This window comes from Etheostoma spectabile, chromosome 17 (genome assembly GCF_008692095.1).
Source record: "Etheostoma spectabile isolate EspeVRDwgs_2016 chromosome 17, UIUC_Espe_1.0, whole genome shotgun sequence".
Classification (NCBI taxonomy): domain Eukaryota; kingdom Metazoa; phylum Chordata; class Actinopteri; order Perciformes; family Percidae; genus Etheostoma; species Etheostoma spectabile.
In genome coordinates this window covers 14,987,128-15,008,822 of record NC_045749.1, presented here as the reverse complement: position 1 = coordinate 15,008,822, position 21,695 = coordinate 14,987,128, and the positions used below count along the sequence as shown (strand labels likewise).

The following is a 21,695-nucleotide window of genomic DNA, read 5'->3' as shown; positions in this document are numbered from 1 at the left end:
ACATGCATAGCCTCCAGCTGATCAGTCCCACCCCCTTATCTTTCTGCCCTGCCCCTCTATCTTTGCATGTAATTATGGATGGTTAGCATTGTGCTTTTTAACCAACCCTTCAAATGCAGAGATCACAAACAGGGAAACACAATAAGACATCTATAAGTTGCTGTTAGTTGCCATTGGCAACGGGAAATTGAACATGAAAGACCAATGTATTTCTCATTCCTCTATATATTTAGTGAACAGGTATTACTGTATTAAAGATGGAATAGTAGATAAAAAGGAAAATCAAACTGCGACATCAACCACACACAAAATAATACTTGAGTGTCAATAGTATGAAGGCTTAATACTTAATCATTTTATTTTCAGAGACTGAAGGTAGTTAAATAGCAACTTGTATGGCATAGTATGTAATAGTGATAAATATTTTCTAGGATTATTATACCTGAATCTTTAGACCAGTTTTGAAATGCTTCATATACCCATCCACGGCATAGTAACTAAATCCAAAGAGAATGTTACATTTTTGATCTCTGGGTAATTTGTTGTGCTGTTTACTTTACATACCCAGATAAAGCTTAAAACTATACCATGTCAGATGAGAGCATACATGCATATGTGTGTTTATTGACGTATTTGGTTTGTTGGTCTTCTTGTCAGTGTAAAGATGGACGACCCCTCTCCTCGAGGGACAGAAACAACCTGCAGGAGCTGGAGGGCAAACTGCAGGTCCTCCAGCGCAGGGGGAGACACCTGGAAATTGCGGAGAGGAACTGCTGCACTAAAGTGGGCAGCGCTCTTAGACCTTTCAAGGTGAGTCTGCATTATGGATTTGGCTCCCATTCACTTAAGTAAATCATATGTTCGATATGGACTGTATTCTATGCAAAGACAAATCTTTTTAATGTCTGTGTATTGGATGTGATCTTACAAATAAAGCGGGTTTTTTTCTGGCCTTGTTTTAATTGGAACTGTTGTTTAATTGCCACAGTTATATTTGTGTTTTTTCACTTAATAGTTGTGTAATTTAAAAAATTCTGTTTAGCCAGGTTCATTATTTAGTCTTGTCTTTTTTGCCTGCTCTAATATCTTCCTCCTTAACTGTTTCTTTTGGGCTCAAGTTCTAATCTAGACTGCTCTAGATTTACTTTTAGTTCTACTTTACACAACTGCATATTTACATGATTCCCACGGGTTGTCTCTTCACCTAATTTACTCTGAAGTCTCTCAGGGAGTCTCACATTTCTCTGGCAGGATCTCTTGGTTCCCCAGGGATAAACCGAAGCAACCACAAACTTCTCTTTAAATTTTCCCTTTTTTCCGGTTGGGCATCCAATACTTGGACCTCATATATGCAATATTAATATATCATTGTTCCCATATTCAAATTTACTCAAGGGGGTTAGGGAAAGAAGTGGGTAATAACAGCCCTTGTTTAGGACTTCTAAATTAGTACTTACTTTTGAACATGTAGGTACCAACACTGCAACTTGCCCAGTCTAGGCAAACATCTAGAGATGATGCAATGAGGAGCTTTACGGAAAGGTTTTTAAAGTGCAGCGCCATTCTGCACCCTTGATCCCTTTACTATGTCATACTAGCACCAGCCCAAAATAACCATACATTTTATACCTTTTCCTACAGTAGTTAGTGCAGCTTCAACCTTTATAATTTTAGAAAAGGTCCATCTTAGAGACTCAAAATCAAATCATTTAAGGCTGCCTAATCCCACCAATCAACTCACTGTGTCGTTGTTCCAAAACCACTTGGTTACCAGGGTGCAACAGCTGGGATCATTAGCATCTTTGTAGTCAGTTTGGCATAAACAGCATTGCATTTTTTACTTCCCTAAAAAATACTCAATGTGAATTTGAGATAACCCAGAGGCTGTCCTGACCATTATTGCTACTGCAGATTTGTTAACCCCCTCTTTAATCTGTTTTTATCACATTGTCTGTGTTGAAGAGAGGACCAGTTCTAAAATAATTCTCCTAGTTTACATTTTACTTTCCCACTGCTATTAATTTCCAGTATTTTACTGCACTGCAGGCATGCACAAACATTTTAAACCAGTGTCTGTAACAGTGGGTCTTTAACCAAGGGGGTTACTGCGAATGGCGGTCCGCAGACTCAGATTTAAACTATAATAAGTTGGGAGATTTATTTGCTGTATTATCGGGTACTGGTGTGAAGGGATAAGCCAAATGATTGTAATTTCTCCAGAGCAGGTAAAAATGACTTCTTGAACATGCGAATATACAGTATACAGTAAAAAATAGATTGGACCTCACAAAATAGTTACTTTGTTTGATGGGATCATAAAAAAGCTAGGCCACCTTTTCATTTAAGATTTGAAAATAAAATCCTATCTTTTCATGATTTAAAACCTTTTTTCCACATATTGCTTCCTCCTTTGTACTAGGACAACAAAGTTATCTCTTCTTTTGGCTTTTGCTCGGATTAAGAGATGAGAGCAGTTTAATCAGTATATTTTATCCTCATCATTCTGGCCAACTCACTTTTGAAATTGTTTATATCAAGGCAAAATCAACAATATAGACAAAACGTGTGCTTATCAGTTTCTTAGTTGTAATTGATGCCTTGCTACAATCGTTGTTATTACATCAAGGTATGTTGGGTGAAAGATTGAGTTTTTATAATGTGATTTGTTCTATAGATCACTGGAACAAATTTAAATTATACTATATATGTTGCTACATGTGTTCACTAGCTATGAAGGCCCTGCTGAAGGAAAGCAGTTAACAGGGTGTATTTCTTTTTTGGCTGCCACCCACCTTGTGTCTCCCTGGTTGCACCTTCCCTACTCTGTCTGGGCCATGCCATTGCTTCCCCCTGTCACCTCAGGCAACAGTGCCAAACTGTGACTGGCCAAGCCATATGGTCTCTCCTTGACAAAAGACATGATAGAAGGTTATATTTGCTAACCCTTTAGAGGTCTTTGTAAACATACCTTTTCCTTTTCTTCCAGGTTTCAGCCATTAGGTTCACCGTTGTAGTGTAGATCCCGTCTTTGGTTGTGGGTACATATCACTGTTTGGTATCATAATGTATTGCTTCTTTTGCAGATATTGCTGGGTATTTTCTTTATCCTGGTTGCACTGCTGTTCGCTGTTGCCCTGTTCATTTCAAAGTAAGTAACACTATGTGCTGCAACATCCTACTTCTTAAGACAGGCAGTATGAAAGAAGTTGAGAGTGCAATTATTTCCTTTAACTATGTATTAATGTATAATGCTCAAAATATATACACATAATGTTTTTTTCTGTGTGTTTCAGTTTGGATAAAGCTCTCCATTCTGCTGGCATCAGCTCTGGGTTCATAGTTTTTGGCACCAACCTTACCAATCCTCTGAATGAACTTTTATTAGCCTTACAACCCGTGAGTATCCTCTCATCTCTCATGTTAAAAAATGATTATCCTTAATTTAGATGTGCTTAAAGCCATATTTTCTTGTTTCCATCATCATCAATGTAAATTAAACATAATTTAAACGCTTTAAAACTTGAAGTGTATGCGCTTCAGTATACTACAAGTGTAAGTCATATTGCCTTAAATGTTAACTAGCAGTTTTTTACTTTTAAATATGGTATGATAGACTATTTATATTTTTACCAAAGACCATTAGATCACAAAAATACAAACATTTAGCTTGCTGTTGACTTGAAAATAATTGAATGTTTCAAGGGAGCAAGTCTGAGTGAAATTTCAACAAGACAAGCATTAGTTAACATAACAATAGATTTTAAATAGTAAGAATAAAGGATAGTTGCTGCTACACATAAATGATGACCTTTGAAAGTGTACACAGAAATTAATCAACACTTGTTTTTTACAAACCAGCTTTTGATCTGATTCTGAAACAGCTCATTTACAAGGTCATGCTCAATGATGCAAACATTATTATTCAGTAATTTAACCATCACCTGGGTAAACTTTGGAAGCTACAAAAAGGTGGATAAAATGAGGAAAACCCTGCAGTATGTGTACCATCTTTTCATTTTAATGTGATATTTACCAACATTATGAGCTATAGGTTGTCAAAAAAACCACTTTTATCCCAAAAACCTATTGAGATTGACAATATTAGATCACGACCATTGCATTTTTCCTCCAAGTCATTGCTGCGGGTCTGGACAAACTTAGTATTCTACAGCAGAATTTAGAGGAAAACAATGACTGACAGCTCAGACCATTAAAGAATTGCTTCATAGATAGTGGCATTGATTTAATGTCCAAGGCCCGTGTTTAGAAGTGTGACCTTGATATTTAAGGAATTAAGTGCACCATACCATAAATTGAATAGTTTATAGGGTTCAGGTTTTAGGTTAAATCAGAATATTACAGGTTACAGAACATAGTTGATTAATATGTACTGTATGTTACATGCACTGTGCATTTATGTCTGTACTACACCTGTAACTAATGCTATTTGCATATTATTTGGAAAAGGTTAGGAGTTGTTGGTGTTCAACAGTTTTGACAATGCCTGAAAATACACAGTGCCCAGCTACACGTGCTTTAGTATAATTAGGCTAGACCAAGTGGTAATGATGATAGTTGCTCATTAAGAGCTTCAAGCATCCTTGACAAGAAACCAATGTTTGGCTATGAAAGCAATTATGTCTTTATATGTGCATGTGAAGAATGTAGTTGACCTATGTCCTTGGTATCATAGGTTTTTCCACTGGATTACATCCTGATCACAGTCATCACCATGTACTTTGTTGTCACCTCCATGGCTGGCATTCGCAACATGGGTATCTGGTTCTTCTGGATAAGGGTAAGCATCATAGACCCTACTTCTCTTTTACCTGAGAAAACTTTCCAAATATTGCAATACTAGCACGAGTTGGTAGCCTTGTCTTTCTTCAATCCCTTCCAAACCCATGTAGAACACATCCTAAATGGATCTGCAGGCGATAACCAAGCAACGACTATTTGAAGCTCTCAGAAAGCACAGCTTGCTTAGAGACCAAAGGGCTGTCTGGCTTTTCTGATTCACAGTACTTCATGCTATGCTGTCTTGTACAACTAAAGCAGACAGGTGTCATCACCACGTCACTAGTGCAGTGTCCGTTCAAAATGTGCCTGTTCGGAAAGTGACACTTGCTTGGCCTCCGGTATTGCTGCTTGCTGTTTTTTCTAGAACTGCTTGTCCAACAAGTTATTTTATTGTATTTATTTGTTCTTGAATGTACTGTAATGAACGACGGAGAGCAAGCTGTACTCAGCATGCCGTTTGGCGGTGTAACAGTTAAAAGCGGTCCCCTCTCAGTACCTTACACAGTGTGTATTAACGCACTGCTAATAAATATGTCCCGTAGATTTCAAGAGCTCGCACTTGACACTGCACTTCTTTGGGTCCTCAGCAATAAACCTGCCAAGTGTGAAGCGATCAGATGAGCAGTTGTCAAGAAAACCGAGGGATAGGCAAAGACATTTTTGTTAGATTAACATTTATTAACAATATTAACATTTTCTTGTTTTGCAGCTGTACAAAATAAGACCAAAGAAAACTCGCCCCCAGGCTCTTCTTTTCCTGTGTATGATTCTTCTCTTGATTGTGCTTCACACCAGCTACATGATTTACAGCCTAGCCCCACAGTATGTCATGTATGGCAGCCAGAAATATCTTGTACAGGTGAGGATAAATGTATGATCATTTCTGTGTATTTCTATGTCTTAAGTCTAGCTGATGAGGGCTATCTCTGAGGATGGGGCTATAACAATGTCAGTTAGTCAATGGGTTCAAACCACTTTGGTCCAGCTGGGTGTAGGCAGCAGCAGAGTCTCCACAGGCTGGTAGCGGGGCTTTCAGACTCTTGTTCTTTTTGAATTCTGTCTGCCTGTATTAGACTATGTGTTACTGTGTGGATCTGTTTTTGACAGTATACCCTCTGTGTGATCTGATGTAGCTCTCTCTCTGTTTCTGTCTCTCTCTTTCTTTTTTTCTGTGGATGTGTACATGTGATTTAGATGCTTCGTCTCAAAAAATCTTTTAAACAACATAATTAAAATGAACCACTGTGTTGTTTTTGCTGAAACATCCTCTTTTTAAATGAGAGAAAAACACCTCTTCAAAACCAGCTCTGTATGACTCACAGGGTAAACATGGCGTTTTCCTCTGCTGCTGTCTATTCACCTACAGAACTTGAACTTGTTCATTGCAAAACTCAGAGAATCATCTGGAACCAAAACTCCCGGGGAATTTTTCTGTTATTTTGTCATTTTATATTTTGAGTAAAATGCTATATGATTTAATATACTTTTTGTCAAGCCACAGTTAGTTTGTACCGGACAAATTAGTTTGTATTGTTTCCTTTGGTAAACAGATACATGTCTCTTGTGTTTTTTGATCAGAGTCAGATGCCCTCAGCAGGTCCTATGTCTGGGAATGCTACTTTTGGCACCACAAGGATTTGTGATGCCGATGCGCCTGAGGGTAAGTCCGTCATCTCAGCTAGCACATTAAAGTAGCAGTGGCCCAAAAGTAAGATGTTAGGAGAACTTACAACACATCATCAAAGATTAATTCCTCACAGGTCAAGTCTATACTAGAAGAAAGAAAGGACAGTGTACTACCCAGCCATTTTTGTTTATACAGTGTTCAGTAATCTTTTATCACCATTCATTATAGGGAATAATACCAAGGACAAACATTTACTAATGCAGTATGTGGCAATCTCCATGTCAATGCTTATTACAGTAAATCAGCCATGAAAACATAAATGTGTGAATGTACATCATACCAGTTAGCATTACTACAATAATTTATTAATTTGCCAAAAGCAAGGTAAGTATGATAAATCACTCTGTTGCAGTTGGTGGAGAGGACTGGTTAACCCATCCATCAATCCATCCATCATGTCTGTCTGTCTTTGATACTAAAGATACATCCGCAGGCATAAAATGTAACACATTTTAAATAGATGCGAAAAGATCATTTAAACTTAGCAATCCAACTAATGTTAACTATTATTAATACAAAATATGAGATGGAACAAACAAGATTATAAACATACTTTGTTCTTTGGTGTACCTGTCATATCTTAGGCTACGTTCAGACCGCAAGTCTTAATGTTTAATTAGGAGTTTTTGCTCAGATCCGATTTTTTTGTTTGGCTGTTTACATTACCTTTTAAAATGTGGCCTATATTCCAGTGTGAACTGTATGCAGTTTTGAACTGACCCGCATGCATGCAAAAGAACAATTGTATTGTTTATACCATCTTTGGGTTCCATCTTAGACCTTGGTATCTGAAGAGTCTCCATCAGTGGTGTCAGCAAACAGGTTGCCTATACTGCCTACCATTGCCATTAAGAAGCATGTGAGCCAAGACCTGTTGTGGCAGAAAGTTTGGAATGACAATGAGGCGTATGCCTGAACAGCAAAGATGTTAGAGATTATTGGCTTGGTTTTCATGAATCATTTTCACTTTATCTAGCAATGTTGAAAACGCATCAAGACAGGGAAGGCAGGCATAAAATAGAAGATAAGCAGAGTCAGGGGAGTACTAGTGGAAATAAGGCAATATTTGTTTCAATACAATCTGATGTGTAGACAAATGCATTTAGGTTCTTTCTTACCTCAGCTAGGCTAAAGTGTCCTAGTTCGCTTGAATGCATGTTTCCTTAGTGAATCACTGTGATTTGTCAAAGATTGATCGTTGATGCATTAGTTATAGTGATGTTATTATAAAAGGAGGTAGCATACTGTTGGTAGGTGATGTCTACTAGATAAACTGCATTTGTTACTTCAAGGTTATGAATTGCCTTTATATTGAATATTGCCAGGGTCTACCTTGTGCCGCAATTCAGAGCACTGCAATGCATATTCAAAGCTACATTCTATGACACATCATTGTTTACAGGGCACAAGGTTTTTCCTTTTGAAAATGTGGTCTTGTACTTTGTCTCACTGAAGTAGAAGCTAGGCAGCAGGAGATTTTAACGTGTCAACATTTCTGTTATAGACACACAGTGGATCGCACAGTCATTGTTATGCTTTGATAAGATCATTTAAACTTAACAATCCAGCTAATGCTAACTATTATTAATACAAAATATGAGATGGAACAAACAAGATCATAAACATACTTCGTCTTTGGTGTACCTGTCATATCTTAGGCTACGTTCAGACCGCAAGTCTTAATGCTTAATTAGGAGTTTTTGCTCAGATCCAATTTTTTTGTTTGGCTGTTCACATTACCTTTTAAAATGTGGCCTATATTCCAGTGTGAACTGTTTGCAGTTTTGAACTGACCCGCATGCATGCAAAAGAACAATAACTATAACATCCGACACAGCACGCAGTTGCAATAAAGTTAGGGAGGTTATGGAGGAGGAATGCATTTTTGCAATATCTAATTGCAATTATTTTGACTATTGATTTTGGCTATTGATATTGCGATTGCAATATGATTCATAATGGGAGGCATGATCATTTTTGTATCATTATTCTCATTTTCATTGATACATACAGTATATTAATAAATATAATGAATATAATAAATATTAAAAAAATTATTGAAGTGTGTTTTTGCGACAATCTGTACCAAAGAAAAAAAAAATCTTAAAGTCTATAGAATACAATTTGTAGGCCAGGATGTCTCTGCAGCCCCACAGTACTTTTTTTTTAGAATTGTTTGACACATATTTGCCTTTAACTAATATTAACTCCCCTGCGATTTGGATATTGCAATAGTTGATATTGCGATTTTGTTTAAATTGTGATTAATTGTGCAGCCCTATTCAAAATGTTTGTGTAATGACAGCCGTAACATTAATGAGCAGTTGCTGAGGGGGAGAATGAAAATGGAGCAGGTATGATATGATCCTTCTAATTTTGATTGAATTGTAGTATCTCCCCATACACTAATTAGGTCTAACACCTCACTCTCCCTCCATTGACTTGCTCCATCATTGTGCTGTCAAGTCAAGTTTTAATTTTAATGTCTGTGTCTATAGGGCTAACTCCCCCGGAGGCATAATAGTGACAAACTTTGACGTAGATTGACAGAAAAAGTTGCATCAAATCCCCCTTAGTTGTTCACACTGCGGCCACATTGAAAAAGATCAGACCCGGGTCGGATTCAGGACCACATATAGAAATGGTCTAAATCTGATTGGAAAAAAATAGATCTGGGCAAGATTTGAGTGTTCACACTACTTCTGAAGATGTCTGACCTGGTCACTTGACCCCAAAAAAAATCAGATTTGGGCAGCTTTTGCCTGCAATCTGAACGTGGCCTCAGATTCCCCCCAATGTTTGGAGTCTTGTGCATGTTTGTTTTTGTTAGTTGAGGTCTATTAGTGTTGGGGATAATTATTTTTTTATTCAAATGAGTCAAGGTGTGGGGCTATAAACAATCTCCCAGAAGATACAGAATTGCATTGCAATTAGAGCATGTTATTAGTATTGATTGGTTTAAATGTCAAATACTGTATGTAGTAAATAATCACAGTAAAGTTCAAGTGAAAACAGTTAAGTAGGAGTAGGTGATTCTTACAGTCAACTAAATGTTATGCATATTTTATATACAGTACGTATGTTATATTTCCTAAATATTATTTGACATTTTCTCATAGCTGTATCTCTGACTGTGCCAGTCTTAAATTATGGCATTATAGTTAATCATGTGTGTTTTGCTATTTTCAAAATAAAAATGTCTTTCTCATGACTATGTTTTTCTCTAATTTGGTTGGTTACATTTTTTTTATTTTTACAGGACAGCTGAAAACACTTGTTGGCAAAACCCTCCAAAAACTAGAATTTTCTCAATGGACTGCATTTTTATAGCAGGGTTATTCAAAGCTGTATGCTTTTTTATTCCCATTTCCTCACACACGCACGCACGCACGCACGCACACACGCACGCACGCACACATGCATGCACGCACGCGCACACACACGCACACACACAAACACACACACACACACACACACACACACACAGCAAAGTCAAATGATATATAGGTTACCTGAGGAAGTGTTTTATATATGTTTGTGGCTAAATTGTAAATTGTATCGTTTATACCATCTTTGGGTTCCATCTTAGACCTTGGTATCTGAAGAGTCTCCAGCAGTGTGTCAGCAAACAGGTTGCCTATACTGCCTACCATTGCCATTAAGAGAAGCATGTGAGCCAAGACCTGTTGTGGCAGAAAGTTTGGAATGACAATGAGGCGTATGCCTGAACAGCAAAGATGTTAGAGATTATTGGCTTGGTTTTCATGAATCATTTTCACTTTATCTAGCAATGTTGAAAACGCATCAAGACAGGGAAGGCAGGCATAAAATAGAAAGATAAAGCAGAGTCAGGGGAGTAACTATAGGGAATAAAGGCAAGATATTTGTTTACAATAATCTGATGTGTAGACAAATGCATTTAGGTTCTTACTTACCTCTAGCTAGGCTAAAGGTAGTCCTAGTTTGCTTGAATGCATGTTTCCTTATGTGAATCACTGTGGATTTTGTCAAAGATCTGATCGTTGATGCATTAGTTATAGTGATGTTATTATAAAAGAAGAGGTCGCATACTGTTGGTAGGTGATGTCTACTAGATATTACTGCATTTGTTACTTCAAGGTTATAAATTGCCTTTATATTGAATATATTGCACAGAGTCTACCTTGTGCCGCAATTCAGAGCACTGCAATGCATATTCAAAGCTACATTCTATGACACATCATTTGTTACAGGGCACAAGGTTTTTCCTTTTGAAAATGTGGTCTTGTACTTTGTCTCACTGAAATAGAAGCTAGGCAGCAGGAGATTTTAACGTGTCGAACGTTTCTGTTTTAGACACACAGTGGACCGCACAGTCATTGTTATGCTTTGATAAAATGTAATGTCAGTTGCTAGCACCACAGGACCCCAACTTAGTAAGAACAGAAATTAGTGTTTTTTGTCAGTGTTAATTACTAAGGCACATGTCAAAGGATTATGGTATCTGTTAATTCACACCATTATGCTAAAGGAGTCATGGTGCCAGACTGACTAGGACAACGGCCAGTAGTATTTCTGCTCTCTCTTTTGACCAGCTTAGGGAACTGATCCTATTTAGGCCATCTTGGAAATGGCTCCTGCTTTCATAACAGCCGTTATACCACCTACCATGAAGAGGAGGAAGTGTCAAGCTGAGAAAACACATGCAACTGAGAGGATATACAATTAAAAGCTTATTCCCTGATATACTGTAGAAAGTAACAGGTGAAAGATGTCATTGGTGTGGTGAAAGAGTGCAACTCTTTCTTACATAAAGCAGCTTTTTTCACAAAGAAAATAGTACCCCATCAACGTTTGGTACAGCATTAGTTATATTTATTTAGTTTTTTACAATATCTGTAACAGTGAAAAGGCAGGCAGAGGGATTCTTGGTATGACTAAATCGCTGCATGCCAGTCAGTCAACCAACCAAGCAGCTCATAGCAAATACTTCAATAATCTGTGCTGGTTGATCATTTGACTTCGATTCCTGTTTGCTAGAGAGTGAAAAAACGGAAGATGATTTACTGGTAGAAAATGGAAAAAAATCATGACATTTGCATCGTCTAGTGGTTTTAGTACATTTTATTATTCATAAATAAAATACAATAGAACAATATATAGGAGAGAGTGTACTGTTACGTGTGTACACACATACTGTTGCTGTAAACACATACTGTACCCTAATATACCCACACCCCTGACCATAACCCTTTTTGTGTAGACGTGCACTACTTAATGTATGTTTTGATATTCAAATGTTAGTTGCATTCAAGTAAGCTCTTGAATTTTTTTTATCAAATCCTGAGCCACAGCATTAAATCAGGCCGTGTACAATCGGTATGCTCTGTGAACATAGAAATAGTATTCTTCATGCCTTGTCTCCTGGGAATTTATTTTTTTCCACCATAGCATGACCAAGAGATTCACAAACATGGATATGAATTGTCATTTGCACATTTTCTAGAGTTCAGGCTCCTGTTTGTGGATGTGAGAAATAACTTTGAGAATACAATGGGCTAGCATCAGATTTAGAAAAGGCTCTGGAATGGCATTGCTTTCTAATAACCCTTAGTGTGATACCGGCAGCTTGGGAAAAAGAGGGTAGAAGTCAAGCTGGTGACTGATTGGCTGGTTGGTCACAGTGATGGAATGACACTAATATCTTGATGAGCAGGTGCTCAGTGCCAAGCTCTCCCTTATCTACTCTAAGGTCATTACCACACCATTAGTCATTTGGAGTATGTACTCAAATGGAAATGAATCCCTTAGAAGTTAGTTAACTGAGACTACCCTCTATAGTCTTCTTCAGTATGTGATTTAACACAGGGCATAGAGAATGTTTTAGGAAAAGAATAATCAGAATATTAGTTCAGTTTCCGCATTAACGGAAATTATGTTCTCTGGTCCTAAACACAGTAGCGAGGCTCCTTTCCACCTTATTTTAGAAGCTGCTTATTTTAGCCAGGGAATTCATAGTCCATTTAATGTTATATCCATACTCATTCTCTCTTAAGCCATTGATACAAACCTGAAACCATGCAGCACTAAATCCAAGTTTGGTTTTAATAAGTAATTTTATTAATGAATCATTAATGTAATTATTTTTTTAAGGTTTCATGTATAATGGCTGAAACCTAAGGAATTGTCTTAAATTATTCTTACCAACATGCTGCTACTCATGGTGGGGGAGTTACTTTCATCATAACCTCAGACTTTCATCTAAGTTCATCTACATATACAGTCTGTCCTGCTCATGAAAGATGTTTTTTTATGTACTTTTGTACTTGATGATTGACTTTTTATATTTTTCTTTTCTGGCTAACAATTGTCTAAATGTTGGGGATCTCAAATGTTAAGGATTCATAAGACCCATTTAAATAATCCATGTCACTCATTGATGCACTTGATTTTATTTCATCATGACCGCCTCAATCACAGGTTTATCTGTTTTCATGTCTGTTTTCTAATGATCACTTCCTCACCCAAGAAATTAACTGTCTCTTTTGTTGTTTATTGCTGCATTGTTAACGCCTACATCATCACATCTGCAACTCCCTTTATTGGTTACATTAGTTCTCCGGACAGTCTGACCAATGATTTTAATGACATTCTGTCCACTGCACCCCTGTCTCAATTTCTTCCCGAAGCAAAAAGATTCTCTTGGGTAAAATCTGTATCAGAGTTTCTAACCCTGTGCATTTTTGTACTGTAAAGGCATATAACAACATATATTTATGTCAATAACAATGTTATTTATTATGGAATAGCAGCTTTGAAAGAAAGTGTATGTCACACTTAATATCAATAAATCCAACCCCAAGTTTTGTGTTTGACACAGTAGCTTAATTAACCAATAAATGATGCCCTCTGGCTTATTGCTCCAGTTTTTCTGTTCGTTGATAGGGTCAACACTATCAGAGACGAAATTATAAATACTGTGGTATAAGACCTCTCAAGCCTGCCTGATTATGTATAAATGAATCTTGCTGGCAGTTTAAGCTGAATTGTAAGCCGTTTTGACCTTGGAACATATCACATTGTTTCTAGTTTGAATCCCAGTGATGAAACTTATAATACAAAGGAGTGTTTTTTTCACACTATAGACTGCTGTTTGTGTCCTAGCAACTTTCTGGTTTCCACAGCATTGTTTTAAATAGATTCAGGGGGAAGATGGTCGTAATTTTATGTATTGCCTTCGAGATTTCAGGTGGCCAAGCAATTTTCAACAAGAGACTCCCTCAACCCCAAAACAAATTAATAGTCATTGTCTTTCCATCAAGGGGATCGTCATCAATTTGCATTACAATGGAATATGTCAATCAAAAGTGTCCATCTTGTAATCAACAGACAACCCTTTACCTTTTAAAGTAAAATACAGTTTTAAAAGAATATCTGTTTGCTTGATATCGTGCTAAAGACCTACACTTTGGATTAACGTTTTAATCACATTTAAAACACATTCTGTTCATTATAGGGCTTTAAAGAAGTCTGATAATAATGATACCCTAATCAGTATTTTTCATCTTTCCTTCAGGGAAAAAGCTGGGTGATAAACCCACTGTACACTACCAGCATAGCACTGAACAGCAGACAGACAAACTTGAGTGACTAGCTGGTGAGCATTTAGCAGAGCCAGATATTTCCCTCAGGAGTTAGTGTAGACTAAAAACACAAATAAAAGGAAAGTGAATATTGGATGTACATCCATCAGGACGCCTGAAATCAGACTCCAAATAATGGGAGGATTATTAACGAGTTGTGTGATTGTCTGATGTCTTGTGTTACTTCCAATGGTTTGAGAGTACAGCAAACCCGCGTTATATGTAGCTGTAATAATCTTCCTCGGATTCCTGTTGGTATAATCAAGGTAGTTTACTTCTACATACATTGTCTTTTGTGTCTGCATGTTGAGGTTTTGAGCGTTGCTCAAATGGATTTTCTTTGCAAGTAAAAGAAAAAACAGAGTTGACGATGCTTTTGGGACATTCTTTCATTCATAAAGCCAGAAATTTGAAAATACTTCTTTTGAAGGAACATCCACATCCTCAAAGAACATTGGAATGAAAGTGCTTTGCTGCTTTTTAGATGGAGAGAAAATAAAAGCATACAGTGTAGTAACATGAGTGCTTGCTGATAGAGAGGCTTTCAAAAAAGAACTCTGTATGTGTGTGTGTGTGTGTTTTTGTTTGTTTGTTTGTTTGAATGCAGAGATGAAAGTTATACATAATGCATTATGCTACACAGGGCAGCACTCTCCCCGGGTATCATGAGTCAAGGTGAAATTACCTGCACTCACACACTGCCCCATGCTCTTATCGGGAAACGGTAATGATTTCAAGGTGAAGTGGGTCAGTGGTGTACATGATAATATATTTAGGCAGACCTCTGTTGTGAGCCATCTGTAGGTCCCACTTGGAGCCCTGCAATTCAAGTGAGCAGCTGGAGAGCTACAGATGGCTGAGGTACTGGAGGAAAAGAGTGGGGTCATGGGGATGAAGATAGACTTGCTTCTTCTATTATCTGTTGATTCTGGTGAAGTACAAGCTGATTGTTGGTACACCTTTAGAGCTGCCGTGTGTCTGCTTTATCTGCTCCTCACTATAGATGAAACAGCACATATCTGGATTTCTTTTTTCATTCAACATTTAAGGGGAAAGCTTTTGAAAAAGCTTGCTTTAATGAATACATTGTGAACCACACTGAGGTTTTGCTGTGAACCTTGATGTCATGTAGCTTCGTATAAGTCTGATTGTACTGTTCATGGGGTTCAAGTCAGTGTGAAGAAACAAACAGTGTGATAGGAGCAGCTCAGCAGGGTTAGCGTTAATGCTCCAGATGGCTCTCTAGCATAGCCAGACAGTGCATTCAATCTTCACTTAAGCTTTGTGGACTTTCTCTCTTGTGCTGTTGAAATGCTTCAAGTCTGATTAGTAGTATATTGAAATACTTTCCCCTTTTATTGCTTCAGTGTGCATGGCTAAGCTAATTAATAAATGTGATCTGAAGTCAAGCATTTCCCCCCTCCTCCAATTCTTTCTGTGCTTTTTATACAGAAACAATTGGAGCCCAGAAACTGCACAGATATCATTGGCACTTTCCGCATTTGACATCATCAGCCCTTCCCATGCCTGCCAAAACCTGTTCATGCACATAAAGGGGAATGACTCGGCTTAAGAGTACTTTATTATTCCCGCCGTCTCTCTTAGTCAGATCGATAGCAGCATGAAGTTCTGTTGAAAACTGAAGAGCTAAGACTCAAATGTGACGTCACCAGCAGAAAGCACAGAGCTGCTCCAAAGAAAAGAGAGAAAGCTATTGGATTTCATAAGACATAAACAAGTTTGTGTTTATATTCATGATCACAGAGCTTGGTCAATACCGGCTGAGCTGTTCTTGGTCATAGTAGTACACTACAGAGGAAATTTTTGTTTACCTCTACCAACGCAGTTTGAAAGGTGCTCCCATACCATTTAACTTTCACTTTCAAATTAATTTCCCTTAAAATAAGTAAGTAAGCTGCTGTCTGGCCTATCAGGATAGCTTGCATGAAAAGCTTTTCTTACTTTTTAGATTTATTGGATGTTTTACAGTAGATGTATGGAATTATTTTCATTTTAAAATCATTTGAAATTTGTAATTGTCTCCAAACTGAAGTTGCACTCCATTTACTTCATCAGATAACCAGGGTTGCATGTGTAACCCATAACCTATGGTTCACTGTCTTCACAATTTGTTGGTGTTTTCTTGTGTGTCGCACTTTTACTTTTTCAATATGTAATACTGTAAATTTTTAGATGCAAGGCTCCATTTAATGTTACATCATCCCAGTTTTATTAACTGGTTAAGCCATATTCACATTGACAGTGACAAGCTTTTCCTCTTTTCAGAAGACTGGTTGTCTTTTTTAGTCACAGTGACAAAATTGCCTGAGGCATTCTCCATGTAGTAATAGCAGCCTGTTTTGAGCTCTTAAGTGAGTGCAGACCCCTTTATAACACAGATGTACAACACGTGCTACACATATGCAATTATAAACAGCGTGCATCAATATGTGTCAGGTTTGTTTCCCACTTTGCTGTACAGAGCCCCAGAGGTGACATGGAGGAGAAAAATAAATAAATAAATAAAACATCTACTCGGGACAATTTGCAATATCTTGACTTTGTTTTGTGATATCTCGAGTTTTCTTTGCAATATCTTGAGTTTCATTTGAAGATAGAATCGGAACACAAGGCTAGAGCAAGATGGTCTCAGTGGACATAGTGGTCTTAATCTTTGCAAGCTTCTTCAGCACTTCATCAAACTCAGGGATCCGTTTGAGCTCTAACAGGCACGTTGGCCACTTGCATTAAGGTGGAAGGAGAGGATAACGAATTGTCCGGAGAACAGGGTGTGGCAGAGGGTATCGCTGCAGGTCAGCAGCAGCATGAGCTCACTTGGGAGGTTTACTGTTCCTTTATTTCTTTTGGAGTTTTTACCCTTAAGATTTACAGATATACTGTATCTGAATGCATATTATGGAAAGTGTATATTAAAACTAAATTTGACCATATGTGATACAAAACAAGTGCATGACTTGCCACCGGCATCAAAGGTTGTGAGATTGTCCTTGGTGGTGCAGAACAACCATGCATGTAGGCAGTGACCAGAGAAATGCCTTCTACTGTTACAGAAACCATGCACCTGAAAAACACTAAAATTATGGAAACAATTTGCTAGATGCTAAATATTTTCTCAATTTGAAGACATGACAGATGTCACAGTGAACAGTTTGTTTAACTTAACTTTTATTTCAAATAGCAGAACTGCACACCTGTAGATTGACAGATGCGTAGAAGAATACCCCGGGTCAACAATACGGAACAAAAGACTCCTGCAACTTTTTAACCTGGATTTAATAACGCTAGAGTTGTAGTTCCGGAATGGCGGCGGAGAAAGATGGAAGCAAAGCCATTCGGTCCGTTGTGGCAGCGCTGTAGAATATCCAGAAGTTAAAGCCCGAGCAAGAACAATCTTTGCTGAGTTTTGTTGTCGGCCTTGATGTTGTGGCCCTCCTCCCCGCGGGGTTCGGGAAAATTGTCCAGCTCACGCCGTTAGTTGTGAAGGAGTTGGCGGACGCTAACGCTATGCGATGCTAATGCTAAATATAAGCCTTGTCGGTCTCCCCTCTTGTTGCACATGCACATGACACACGTCACAACCAAACGTTAGCTTTTGGTTATGGCAGATCCAGAGTGGCTCTGGGCAGATCCAAGAGTTTGAAACTTCAACAGAGTACCCACCTTTAAGGAAGTTAACACTTGTCAATGGAGAGTGGCCAGAAACTTTGGACAAATGAAATGTACGAGAGTCTGGTAGGACCAGGCTAAGGAGAGGAAAGTGTGTGGGAGTTATTTTTAAGTAACTTTTTACTTAATAGAAATGAATAAATACCTTGTTGCGTTCTAAATATGTTCAACAATCAACCATCTTGTGTCTCTTTCAGACCAGTGCACCGTGACAAGATCCTATCTTTTCCTCCACAAGTTCTGGTTCTTCAGCACCATCTACTACTTTGGTAACTGGGCCTTTATTGTGGTAAGTCCATGTATGAAAACAAAATGTCATCTTCATTTTAAGCAGAATAAGAATTACAGTCAAATGTTCTTAATAAGCTCAGAGAGGTAAGACTTTTGTTCATTAACAAAGGTAAATTAAAAACAGTGAAAATATCTTTGGAGCAATAAACCTTTTACAGCAACAACATCTATAAAACATTTAATTTAGTTCAAACGCTGTTCAAAAGTATTTTCTTCAGGAGATAAGTGTGAGAGCCCAAGCGCATAATTTAATTTTGACTCGGAAAAAGCTTACTGGAAAAATGATTTTTTTTTTTTTTTCGAGACTGCACACAGCTAATCTCCTCAGCAAAATATTTAATAGCCTCTCTCCTGGTGCTGTTGATGCATTCTATCGATCAAATGATCCTTGTGAAATATTTCCTAATGTGTGCTTTACTTATTATTTTGTAGGCATTCCTTATTGGCCTGGTGGTATCCTGCTGCAGAGGGAAGAAGTCTGTGATTGAAGGAGAGGTGGAGGCCGATGACTCAGACTTAAGTGATGACGAATATGTGCACTGAAAATCAGTATTCGCTCTGACGGGTTTGTAGATATTCCCACCATAATTTAAAGGGATTAGAAAGTGCAGTGTCATAAACAAATAAACGGATGTCAGTAATTTTGTCAAGATTTAATTTATTGGTTTTAACGAGTTACTGTTTTGTAGCAGTGGTGTCTTGTCGATTCCAGCCTGGTTTTGAGTTGACACATCCCTCCCTTTAATGAGGCCGCTGAGACTGATTGTTGTGTCTTTCTAACTCAATATTATTGATGACTTCTGGATTCTGAGAGTGTCCTCCAACTCATAGCCTACCTTCAGAATTCACTTAACAGTTTCAAACTGACACAAATTGGTCTTTTTTTTTACTTATTGCAGCAGCAGAGGCAGAGTACGCTGCTCCAACACTTTATGTCAAAGCTTTATTTGGAGCTCTGACATAAACTCACTTGTTACATTCTCCACGCACTTTCTAGACCCTTCAAATGGTCACTTAATGACAATATCTATAGTTGGCTCTAATAAACCTTTTAAGTTATAATACTATGAAAACATTTTATTTAAGTTTATTTTGCTTGTTTTGTTTGAGGTGAAATACAGTGCTTGAGGGTTTGCTTCTCCCCTATACATTTAGTCATTTGCAGTGTCAGTCCATTGTTTAAGCGAACGTTACTGTACTTGCATACCTGCGCAGTGTGAAATTTAAAGGACCAATTGTGGGTGTTTTGTTACCAAGGTAATTTCTTGGTTATTCTTGGTTTCAAATGGAATGGGTTCAACAGTAACAGTTTGCTGTCTGTGTTGAAAGAACATGAAAAATAAGAAAAAGACATGTAAACATATAATTAATCTAATATGGATGTATTTCTTTTTTCAATTGCTTGATTAGTTTAATTAAGAACTTCTCCTTTTTTGCCAGTCCTCTAAAGTTTAACCAATAGCAGGCTTGTGACATAGAACTATAAATGGCTTCTTTCAGCCATGTTTAAATAAGTGTATCTAAACAGTGTCAAAATTAATAAAAAATGTTCATTTAATCAACAAATTGACAGACAATTTGAATATGAATGGCATGTTTTTAATTTGGAAACCAAATATTTGTGCCTCATGAATGTGTAGCACCATGACGGGCACACACTACTGTATACGTGTTAGCCTAAATTAGCATCACAGAAATCAGCCTGGATCTCATGAGTTAGGTTTTTGCTTTGAGAAAATAGTCCGGTAACTTTCACTGAGAATCAATGAAGCCAGCCGCTGGAAATGTGGTAACATGATGGCAAACCGAAGCGGCATCACATGTGTTTTCCCCTGTGATTGAAAATAATGTGGTTAATATTGAATGATACCTGTGTTTAAAGAAATAAAACCATTTAAAACATATCTCATATTGGTCCAGTAAATGCCATTCCTTTCATTTCCAACCACTTTGACCCTTCCTGTCCATACTCAGTATTCAATGAATGGTTAATATTTAGACTTTGTGTCACAGTTGCGTGAAATAGAGAAATCTTCTGTTCATTACAGTTGTTTAACCCTTGTGTTGTCTTCCCGTCAAAATTAAAAATCCACACTTTTGTTGAGGGCTCTTACCCATTTATTAAACTTCTTATGTTTTTGTCCCTTTTTCAACACTTTTGACGCTTATGTTCAATGTTTGTCATTTTTTTTTACATTTTCAACACTACGTAACACTAACTTATTAACTTTAGTTTTACAGTTATTTTAGGAATGTATGGTAAATGAACCTCATTTATAGGAAATTATACCTAATGTTTGAGTTAGAAAAGCAGAAATTAGAAATTATTTAGACTAAAATTAAAGGAACGTATGTTGATAGATGATCACAGACTGGATTATTTCAACTTTTACTCAAAACTATTTCAAAACCACTTCATTTTTTTTTTCTTTTTCAAATTCTATAAAATTGAATAAGACACCCCAAAATGAATGAAAGTACAGATTTGTACTTGGCAAAGAGCGTTTTGTGGAATCAATCATGTTATTTTGAGAAGTTAAAAAGAACATTGATATAGGAAAAAAGATCTATTTGGCCTGAGGACAACATGAGGGTTAAAGGGGAGGTCAATGTTTTTGCTATGCTTATATCAAATTAGATTTTAATCATAGTATCTGTATTACACATTTTGATGGACTGTAGAGCTAATTATTACTAATTATAACTAATTTAGTGAGTACTACATGCCAACTGTTATTTAATTTGTTAAATCTTAAGAGTGACTTTGTTCAACAGTTCTAATTTATAATGCCTCATTTATAATGCCTCTTTTTTCATTACTAGTCCATCCCTGCTAACAAATCCACCCACAAACATTTGATCATTTCTTTTTTGAAATTTTATTGCTGAAACACATTGGCTATGTATAGTTTCATTTGAGTCTTTTCTTATGAAATATCTTGCTCTAATATAAAGTTTGAAGATAAACCATTTAAAATGGCTTTTAATTATAGGTTACATACAATATGTATCTTCATTACTAAATGACTACAAAGGGGGCTGTGCCAATATTATGACCCAAGGCGTACCCACCTCATAAACACACTCAGTAATTTGTGAGTGAGAACTTGTATTGCACTGTTCAAAGCTTTGGTTTTGACACTTTTGGAGTACTAAGGAAATGTATCAAATGAAACTGACAGTTAAACACATCTGTCCTTGGATTAGCATAAAACTACTCAGTGTCTGCTTCAGACGGATTTGCATGAAATTTTTAGCACATGTCCAATTAAAATTTTTGGTATGCATACCTTGCCATAACTATTGTGCAAGTCGGCTTCGAGTTAAGCCATGATATGATATGCCACCCCCTCATACACTGATAAACCAAATAAGCCTTGAGCCAAAGACGTGGAGCCCTAGAAGTCTAACAGAGAAGACAACAAGTCAGATCATACCCCATAGTCAAAAGTCTTTGTTTCCTTCCTGCATCTCATGTTAGGCTTCTATTGCAGCCTGTTTGTTAAGAACAATGAATACATTGAATCAAATAAATGAATATGTTCAGGAAAATACAAATATGTTTGCAGGGAGCTACAGTATTAGTAAGATTAGTAAGGGCCACACAT

General features: G+C 37.2%; 1 protein-coding gene across 1 annotated transcript in view; it reads left to right on the top strand.

Annotated features, from left to right (window-relative positions):
• Positions 1–19,988, top strand: part of lmbrd1 (LMBR1 domain containing 1) — a 51,464-nt gene extending 31,476 nt beyond the window's left edge. The window contains exons 9-16 of the mRNA XM_032540657.1: positions 658–810; positions 3,084–3,148; positions 3,294–3,396; positions 4,694–4,798; positions 5,510–5,659; positions 6,379–6,460; positions 17,994–18,085; positions 18,520–19,988. Of these exons, the coding sequence (XP_032396548.1) occupies positions 658–810; positions 3,084–3,148; positions 3,294–3,396; positions 4,694–4,798; positions 5,510–5,659; positions 6,379–6,460; positions 17,994–18,085; positions 18,520–18,630 (861 nt within the window). The 3' untranslated portion in view covers positions 18,631–19,988. The remainder of the gene's footprint in view (positions 1–657; positions 811–3,083; positions 3,149–3,293; positions 3,397–4,693; positions 4,799–5,509; positions 5,660–6,378; positions 6,461–17,993; positions 18,086–18,519) is intronic.
• The last annotated feature ends 1,707 nt before the right edge of the window (positions 19,989–21,695 follow it).